The sequence below is a fragment of the Caloenas nicobarica genome, chromosome 4, assembly GCF_036013445.1.
Source record: "Caloenas nicobarica isolate bCalNic1 chromosome 4, bCalNic1.hap1, whole genome shotgun sequence".
NCBI classification, from domain to species: Eukaryota; Metazoa; Chordata; class Aves; order Columbiformes; family Columbidae; genus Caloenas; species Caloenas nicobarica.
The window spans coordinates 11955530-11964956 of NC_088248.1; the positions used below are offsets into that span (position 1 = coordinate 11955530).

A 9427-nucleotide genomic window follows, 5' to 3' on the forward strand; every position below is an offset into this window, starting at 1 on the left:
CCTGCTTGTTCAAACTATCAGATAAAAATTTAAAGTATCTTTGTCTTCTGTTCTTTTTGTACTCCACATTTCTAAAAAAGAAAAAAAGTTTGCTTTCCAGAACTGCATTTCTAAACAATGGCAGATAATACTGCTACTCATGGTTGAAAGCTTTGCAGGGATGATGGTTACCTTTTTTTGAACAGTAAAATTCATCTTCTGAAGTATTGTTTATAAAGCTGTTAAAACTATTTAGCTTTCTAAATCCCTGTGAAATACATAAACCAATTTTAATACCTTTTCCATCTCCTGCAAATGCAAGATACGCCTTAACACAGTTTTGAAAGTCTCCCTATAGTGAGACATAAATTCTCATGGGACACATGGATGCTGAAATCCATTCCTGACCTATTGCTGTCAGCTGACATTCATCCACGGAAGGGATACGGAAGAGGGTACTTCACATGAGACCTGCCAGCTACTCAGGAACTCTGTTCTTGTAAGCTCATTCCTTTGGTGCTTATTGCAAGAAGTCAGATCTTGTTCTACCTACATCAGCGAGGACAGGAGGCTACTCCTGTTAAACACTGGCCTGTTTTGGAAGGCACAGTAACTGCTGAAGCTACAATGTCATGCATGCTGTGGTACAAAAAGATAAAGGTCTAACAGAAAGCCAAACAGAAAGCTACAGAAGAGCTGGGTTTTATTCTCAGCCACTCTACAGTCTGTCCTTTCAGTTGCTTTTATTCAAACAGTATTTTCATTTTGCTTAACAAACCTTTAGGCATCAATTACAAAAGCACAGTTGAGCTGTCTTATGTGACCTTTAAGGCACAGTTTAGAACACAGAAACAGGATACAGGTAAAAAACTGAACAGTAATACTTAAAATACAGCCAGAGATATTTCATGATATAGTGTGTATATGTATATATGCCTCTTGCATTCAGATGCAAGTCATGGTCCCAGTTGTTTCTACTGCAGAAATGGTCCTCATCTTCCACCGCTTGTTTTCATAAGGTGCATCATGTGATTAGATAGTGGCTCTACAGAGAAGTCTGGTTACTTTTCCAGTGCTATACAGTCCTTTGGAAGATACAGTAAACATGAAAGAAACATCCAAGAACTGATACTACGTAGTTTTTCTAGAGAAGAAAAAAAAAAAAAAATCAAGCTGCTGGTTGACATTAGCTTTACATTTCTTCAGAGAGATTTGGCACTCTAAAAAAATCACATCTGCTTCAGGGTTTTGTTACCCTGAAAAATTTACGCAAGTGTTGCTCTTTCTGTGTAGGAAAACAAAGAGCTTACAGAAACTGGGCGGTTTAAAGGGCTGTCAGCTCAGAGGTGTCGATGCAACTGTAAGGAGTTCGTTGTACAAGTGGAGCAGCTGTGAAGTGCGGACGCGCCCGCTCCGGCTCCCGGCCAGCGGCTCCGGGCTCCGCACACTCTCCCTGCGGCGGGAGGCGCAGAGCGCTCGCTGCTTTCCCGGCCTCTGCGAGGCTCGGCTGCGGGGACACTCCGGGCAAGGAAAGTCAGCGCTGCTCCGCGGTGCCCGCTCCCCTGCCAGGAGCGGGGCCTTCCCCGGGCTTCTCCGCGCGGGTCACCCGTGGACACCCAGGCGAGGCACACACCGTCCGGCCGCGCAGAACAGGGGCTCTCCTCCGCTCCCCACAAGGCCGCCCTTCTGCCTCCGGGAGCCGCCGCATCGCAACCGCTGGCACAACGGGTGGGTGGAAGGCCGCGCCGGCGCGGGAGCGCCCCGCCGCCCCGGGCCCCGAGCGCCGGGCGGGCCCCCGGCCCGAGCACACCCGCTCCCCGGCGGCGGCTGACCTGGGCCCGGCGCCCTCAGGGCAGCAGGTAGATGACCACGAAGAGCGCCAGGTCGAAGAGGATGAAGAGCCACAGGTCCAGCCAATAGGACTGCCCCGACAGCGACAAGCCCCGGCCGCCATCCGCCGCCGCGCCCGGCTGTGGCGGCTGCTGCTGCTGCTCCCGCTGCTGCTCCCGCTCCCGGCGCCGCGCCGCCGCCTCCATGTCCTCGGGCAGGGCTCGGCCCGCGGGTCGCAGCGCGGCCCGGCGGCAGCCACCGCGCAGGCTCCAGCTGCTCTTCCGGGTGGGGAGCCAATGAGAGCGGAGCGCACGTACTGCCGCCGCGCCCCCGCGCTGCCGCACCCCGCGGGCCACGCGGGCGGCACCGCCCTTGCCGCGTGACGTGCGCTCCCCCTCCCGCCCCGCGCGCGAGCGGGGGCGTGGCTTGCTGGTGGTTGGCGGCCGTTGGTGACCGTTGGGGCGCGAGCGGCGCCCGGCGGGGCCTCGCGGCGGCGCTGGCGTGCTGTGCCGTTTGCAGCAGGGCCGCCCTGACCCGCGGCCGGTGCTGAGGAGCCCGTGGCGGTGCTGGGCACAGCTCGTGTGGTACAGACGTGCCGGTGGGCGTGGGCTGGAGGGAGCTTCTACTTTTCCTGCCAGTGTGGGGAGAAGTGACACAGGTGGAAGCTGTGCTGGTGACGGGCATTGCTGCCTGGGCGCTAATGGTTGCTGCTCCCTGGCAGGCTTCAGGGCGCTCAGCCAGGTGAGACAGGGTATGGGGAAAACCAGGTGGTCAGTGCTGTCAAATCATGTTGACTTTGTTTTGTTTGGGACTTCGGTGGAAATAAACATTCACAAGTTCTTCCTGAGACAAGAGAGCCGGCGGTCGCCTGGAGGAAACTAAAGGACCCTTTGGGAAGTCCTGTTGTGAAGAAATTTAGGAAAATTTAAATTGTTTTAAGATACACTCCTATTCTTGAAAGTTAGTTGGAGCTTGTACACCCCAAACATACACAGAAAAGTTCATGTAGATAGTGTATACCGTGTGCTTTATTTACACAACACAGCTGCATAAGGAATTAAATTAAGCTGCACAATCTGATGCCATAGTTCAGATGTACTACCCTCAGTGCAGCCAGTTCACTCAGTATTGAAAGGAGTGCAGTTGTTTTCATTGTGTCTAGAAGAGTGACCAGAAATGTAGGAGTATAATAAACTCCCTCATTGTAGCTATTAACTCTTTTCAGCCTCATATTAAGAGAAAATACTTGCTGCAGAATGCAGACCAGGTGTATCAGCTCAGACTTTAATTTGTCATAAGCATGCACTTTGGGGTAGCTACTTTCCTTAAAAGGTTTGATCACTAGAAATAAGGATGAACTTGAATTTGTCTCTATATAGCAAGTATCAGTGAAGCATATGTGTGTTAGGTGAAGTACATAAGAGATTTTGGGGAGAAACAATGACAGTACTTCTACTTTAAGTCTTGTAACCATCTTTATTACTTATTCGAGCAAAGGGAGCTGTGGATTGTAGGTTTTCCCAAAGCAAATAATTTACTATGAGGTTGCAAAATAATATAATTCTGAAATTCCTGACTCGGAAAAAAAAGTCTCCTTGTCAAATTTAGTAGGCTATCTCGTTCACATTCTAGTATAATGATCTTTGTTAGTTTTCCGAAGCTGGACCACTCTCCTCTACTCTCTTAATTGACAATCCTATCTCAAGTATCAGAAACTGACGTTTTAAAGATTTTTTTTCCTTTTTTTTTTTTTTAAATACAGCTGCTGACCACATCTGTCTGCAGTGTTTGGACGTGAAGTACTTTTGAGCTCACGCTCTCTTTTTTTTTTTTTTTAAATATTTACCAGATTACTTTTACTTTACAGTTTGTGGCTTTGTATGTAATCCAGAGTTTACTAAAATAATTCCTCAAATACTTGACAGAAAAAAATATCCTACTGATAGGAACCAGTAACCTAGATCAAAATAACCATGAATCGGGCTGTAACCGGGCTGGTTGCAGTAGAGGTGGGCACATGGATACCAGGCACGGGCTAGAGCTTGACTTTCTGAACCAGAAGGGTGTAAGACTTAAAGAGTCAACATTCTCAAGGGAGAAAGAGAAAGCACATGCAGAAACTTAATACAGCTTTCATTCCAGCTAGTCAAGTCTCTTAAAGAAATAAAATGTCATTGTCCAATTTCCTGAAACCTTTGACTTATTAATATGCTTCTGTGTAATTTAGAAGCAATAATGACATGCAGCTGATAACAATGGTCAAACTCTGTAACGGCTCTTCAGTGGCTAAGGTCTCCGTCTTATAGTTTAGTGTGTTTTTATTGTGTACATAGCTTAACTGAAAGAATCTGGCACATAGCTTATTGCAAGCCATTATTTTTATCCCTCTCTCTTTTAAAGGCTTTACTATGTAAAGAAAATAGCCTAGAAATATACAGAACTTTGTAATGGTGGTGTTTCCAGATTTTAGGGCTTTGGTTTTTAGGTTTCCATGCATTTGCTTTTCAGAAGTTTTACATCTCTTTACTGAAATGAAGGACTGCTTAAAATAGTTTTGTCTTCATTGTGATATATATGGTATATCTGTCTACTGAAAGATGGTTATGTAAAAAATATCTACACCAGAAGTTGCATACAATCAGTATTTGGGGAAAGGAAATCCTAATTCGTAAATAAGGGTGATCTATCCCCGTCTTAACTCCAATGCTGTTTGTGTCATGAGAGCATTTTGCCAGTAGAGAGGGCTGTCAGACTCTGAAGACCACAAAAGTACAGGTAGAGAGGCTTCAGTTGCAGAAATAACTGAAAGAAAAAATGCGTGGGTTCATTTGTTTGTTTGTGGCCAGCAAAATACAGTCAAGGGGAGCCAAGAAAACAGGTGAGTTGATTTCGTGAGGTATTTTTAAAGCCTATTAAAATAAATGTAAATGTACCCATTCAGAAAGGATATTTGAAATTGGATGTGTTAACGGCATGTGAATAAGCACATGCCAGAAGATTATCTAGCTGCTTACCATCATCAGGGAATTCTGTGGTGAAGTGCTGTGAGATGTTACAGATACAGCTGCTTTCATATTTTGGGTTAGGCCTCAGGGCTGCTCTCAGGCCCATATGGTATTGTGACCTTTTAGCAAAGTTCTTATACGAATCAGTCGTTTTCTAACCATGACAGTAGAAATATGGGTGCAAAAAGGTCAGAAGCCGAAAAAAAGAGTCTCGGGACATATGTGCTGAAGGACAAGAATGCCGGCAGTGTACAGGCATGTTGTGCTGGTGTGTCAGGAAAGGTCCAGGGCTGGGAAGCAGGCTGTGCTGGAGACATAGGAACAGGAGTAGATGACCACCAAGGGGCACAGTTAGAGGGACCCAGTAGATCTTAACTAGTGCTGACCCTTGAGAGGCAGTTTTACTGCAACCCTTAGGAAGTAGTGCACCTCAAGGGAGATGAGGACTAACTGTTTGGGGACAAACTTTTTAGTAGGACCTGTTGTGACAGGACAAGGGGTAGTGATTTTAAACTAGAAGAGAGTTGACTCAGACTAGATATAAGGAAGAAATTTTTTACAGCGAGGGTGTTGAAACACTGGAACAGGTTGCCCAGAGAGGCTGTAGATGCCCCATCCCTGGAAACATTCAAGGCCAGGCTGGATGGGGCTCTGAGCAACCTGATCTGGTTGAAGATGTCCCTGCTCATGGCAGGGGAGTTGGACTTAGATGATCTTTAAAAGTCCCTTCCAATCCGAACTCTTCTATGATTCTATGAGGTTGAGTTGAAATCAGCACTTACAGACTGGACAACGTGACCAGAACGTGGTGAGTATTTGTCACCCATTGGAAACACCGGTGTTTGAAGTCAACTTAGCCTGAAATAATTCTTGATCTTCTTAAGATACCTTCAATATTTTTATTCATGTCCTGAAAGAAATTCACTCAGAGCTGCTAATACTCTTCCTTACACAGAATTATTTGGACCCCTGATAAACTGGAACAATTCAACATCTGCATGTTTAAAAGCATGCTCATACTTTTATAAACAAATATAATGAAATTGCTTTATGTGAGATATGTGTATATCATCAGGGAGTGTTTTGTATTATTCCCATTTATATCAGCAAGGTATCAATGGGCTATCATGTAAATCCTCCAAGTGAGCTGTATTATTGCACCATATTTTATATTTCTTGCATATTTATATTTATGCAGAATAATCTCAGAGATTTAGGTGTTGTCAGGTTTCTTTTAGGTTTTGCCATCCTTATTACACAATACTCAATACACAGAGAAACTGTTTACCAATACAAATTTTATAGTGAGGAAACTAAGTTGCCATTTGAGAACCAGTGCAAAAAAAAAAAAAAAAAAAGGTTGTTCTGCTCATAGAAAATAGTTTCTGCAGCCTTTTACAGTACGGCACCCAGCAAGACTTGGTACAAATTACATTTTAGCATTTGTATCAAATTGTAATTAGATTTTGTTTATTCCAGGCAAAACAGTAAACATAAGGAACTTAAGGAACTAGCCTGTGTTTTCAATAGGGCTAAGTAATTGCAACTTAGGAGGTGCTGTGAGTGGCTAAAAGGAAAAAAAGCAGAGGATACGTAGAAACATGGTCTGTTTCATTGGATTTTGATTCTGTTGCTGTTCTCGGTGAAGTACTTAACCCCTTTTGAAGATTCTCTTGGCTTCAACGCCTTCGTATACATAGGTCTGTTAGGAAATTAAAGAGAAAAATCAGTGGCTGCTATTACAAAATTTAATTTCACAGATGCTATTGAGACATGGTCAGCAGTGGTTTAATTGTTACTGGTGGCCATGTGGGGCCTACTGTCCCTTGTAAGGGCTCTGAGAAAAGGAACATAAGGAAAGCAGCCTGTTGTCAATAGGCATAAATTCTCAATGCAAACATTTGAACCAGCACAGCACAACAAAACCAAACCAAACCAAACCAAAACAACACACTGTTGAATTGCCATATTCCCTGACTGTTTTATTAGAAATGTGAAGAAGGACTGAAGGGTTGGACTGTATGTTTTTGATATCTCAAATTTCACACCTGTCCATAGTTGTTTGTTTTGTTTTGTTTTTTATTGTTTTAAGACACTTCTGACTTGCTAGCAGAGAGGATCTTAAAGCATTGCCGTTCAGTTTCTGGCTTTACTGCAGAGCTATGAAGCATTTCCCTTTTGTCTCAGGTTTCCCCCTCTGTGTCATCATCCCCTGCTCCAACCCTAAACTTTGTTTTAAAAGGGCACTTATCAGACATTGACTGCATTACCCTGTAGTAAGCTCCTGTAGGAAGGCTTTTACAAGGCAGACGCTTGGAGAAGGGCCTTCACTCAGGACACATCTATACAGTGTGTACCTATCTATATACAGCTTATGTTCACAGGCTTCAGAATGTATTGCTAAGATACAGTTTACATGCGCAGGAAAAACCTAAAAATCATGGATAGACAGTTTTGTTCTAAATCTTGATAGATGACTGGACTTGAGAATTTTAACTAAAGATAAATGAGGTTATTTGACTTGAAGAAAATATTTCTTACTTTTAAAAAAGTTTTTAATTTTTTAAGTTCATTAGATAGTAAAGTTATATGGAAGCGACTGCTTAACTCACCTGAACAAGTTCGTCACCTATGATTTCTCTTTGTGCTTTGAGTGCTTTTCCATTATCTTTTCTAGTAAATGCTCCTACAAGTTTATCTCCTTCCATGTTCCAAGAACCCTACAATGGGAAAAATAACCCCAAATATTTTTCAGTAAATATGACACAGATTTGATTTAAAGACGGCAGGAATGCTTAAAAGTGGGAAGAGATTAAAACAGTGTAATTATGGGGGTTTTGACATTGATGGAAAGACTGTAAAAATGAATTTTTAATAAAACCACTAGTTTATTTAATTGCATATTAGGCAAGTTAATTTTTTTTTAGTGCTCAGTACACCTTATTAATTATATCAATAGAGAAAAACTAATTTCTTGTAAATACCCACTCTACACTCTAGGCGGTGTACTTGAGTATTATAAGTAAAATAGCAGTCACCTGGATTTAATCGTGTGAAAATTGCTACGTCCTCTGCTTTTTGGGCACTGTATGGAACCCCACGTTTCACAGTACAGTATTGAACCATTAACAGTCAAGACTACCTTGTATTTTTGTATATAAGCTGCAAGTATTCTTGAACAGTCACACTTTAAAAGTCAAATTTAAATTAAAAACGAGGAAGACAATTCATCTTGAAACTGTACTTCATAAAGTTATTATCATATAATAAATAATTATAATAAAAATGTCTTACAGTAAGTTCAGTCCCATCAGCCAGACTGTACTCAAAACTGACTCCCAGAGTGAATTCAATATCTAGAGTACGGAAGTTGCTTGATTCTTTGATGGTAAATTTGTTTCCATCTTGTTGAATAGTGATCTTCAGATTATCGTGGGATCCTAGCTTTCTTTTCATCACGTTAATACCTAAAAAAATCAGTTAACATCAATCAGGAAAAAAAAAAGAACATCATATTTGTCTCTTTTTAATGACTTTTATGTGGTCAAGTGAGTTTATTTCAGCATTCTGGCCTGAATTTTTATTCTTCTTCACTTTTTATTGAAGTCATATTCACCACTACTGATAAAATACAAATTACTATCCCACTGGAATGGTTATGTTTATATGCATATAACACCAGTTTGTTCTTACCACTTGAGGTAAGAATCAGGATGTTAAAATGACTAGAATAATGTGTTTCTTACCACTTGAGGTAAGAATCAGGATGTTAAAATGACTTGAATAATGTGTTTCTATAAAACTGAAGAACGATTATTTCCTCCCTGTGTAATTTTTAAACTAGTTTAATGTTATCAAAAGTATATTCCTGCTATAGAATTCCGCTTGAAGTTTGTAATTCAAATTCTCTGACCATTTTCCTCAAGTGTAGATTTAGAGATTCTTTCCTCTGCTGAAATAAATCTGATGGAATAAGTTAAATTGCTTGAGATTAATATAATGTCATTAAAATCAGAACATTTCTCAGTATCTTTTGAAAATAAATGCAGTACACTGTGCAAAGGCAGAGCAGCAAACAGCAAAGGGACAGGCCAGCCAGAAGGTAGGTCAAAAGCAGCTGGAGTTTGTATCCAGCCATAGTAGTATTATTCTTGTAGAAGGAATTGGAAAAGTAAGACTTACCCATTGCCTCCATGAACTTTTCATAGTTTTCATTTCTGTCGATTTTCCAAGTGCCATTAAATGCCATGTTTCTGTCTGTAGGAGGACTTCTCTGAAATAACAGAGCTTTGCGAAGAGAATTTATGAACTGGCTTATCTTGAAAGCAATTTACAGGATGATGTGGCTGACTAAAGCTCAACTGGTGCACTGATCTTTTCAAGGAGAAGTTTACTGTAGTTTAATCAAATTTCCAATAAGGACCACACTGCTTGTTGAATCTCTCCCTTATTGCCCCCATATCATGACATTATCTTTATTGCTCTTCTTAATCAAGAATTGCTAGTGCATTCATTCTATTCACCATATTTGAGTTGTGGTAAAAATCAGCTGTCTAGTGTAAGCAATAATTAGTAAGAAAATTTCTTGACATTTTCTACCTCTGTTGTATCTT

General features: G+C 41.9%; 1 protein-coding gene across 1 annotated transcript; it reads right to left on the reverse strand.

Annotated features, from left to right (window-relative positions):
* Positions 1-6433: 6433 nt before the first annotated feature.
* FABP2 (fatty acid binding protein 2) lies at positions 6434-9163 on the reverse strand. Its single transcript, XM_065634720.1, has 4 exons — positions 8997-9163; positions 8109-8281; positions 7427-7534; positions 6434-6516 (listed from the first exon to the last, which is right to left on the reverse strand). Exons 1-4 carry the CDS (start codon positions 9061-9063, stop codon positions 6466-6468), a joined length of 399 nt encoding a protein of 132 aa, XP_065490792.1. The 5' UTR covers positions 9064-9163; the 3' UTR covers positions 6434-6465.
* Between the last annotated feature and the right edge of the window lie 264 nt (positions 9164-9427).

Coding starts and splice junctions, on each gene's coding strand:
- FABP2 (XM_065634720.1), bottom strand. CDS start 9,063: ATGGCATTTAATGGCACTTGGAAAATCGACAGAAATGAAAACTATGAA. Junction 8,282..8,996: donor AAAGTTCATGGAGGCAATGG/GTAAGTCTTACT, acceptor TGATTTTTTTAG/GTATTAACGTGATGAAAAGA. Junction 7,535..8,108: donor CTGATGGGACTGAACTTACT/GTAAGACATTTT, acceptor TTCCCATTGTAG/GGTTCTTGGAACATGGAAGG.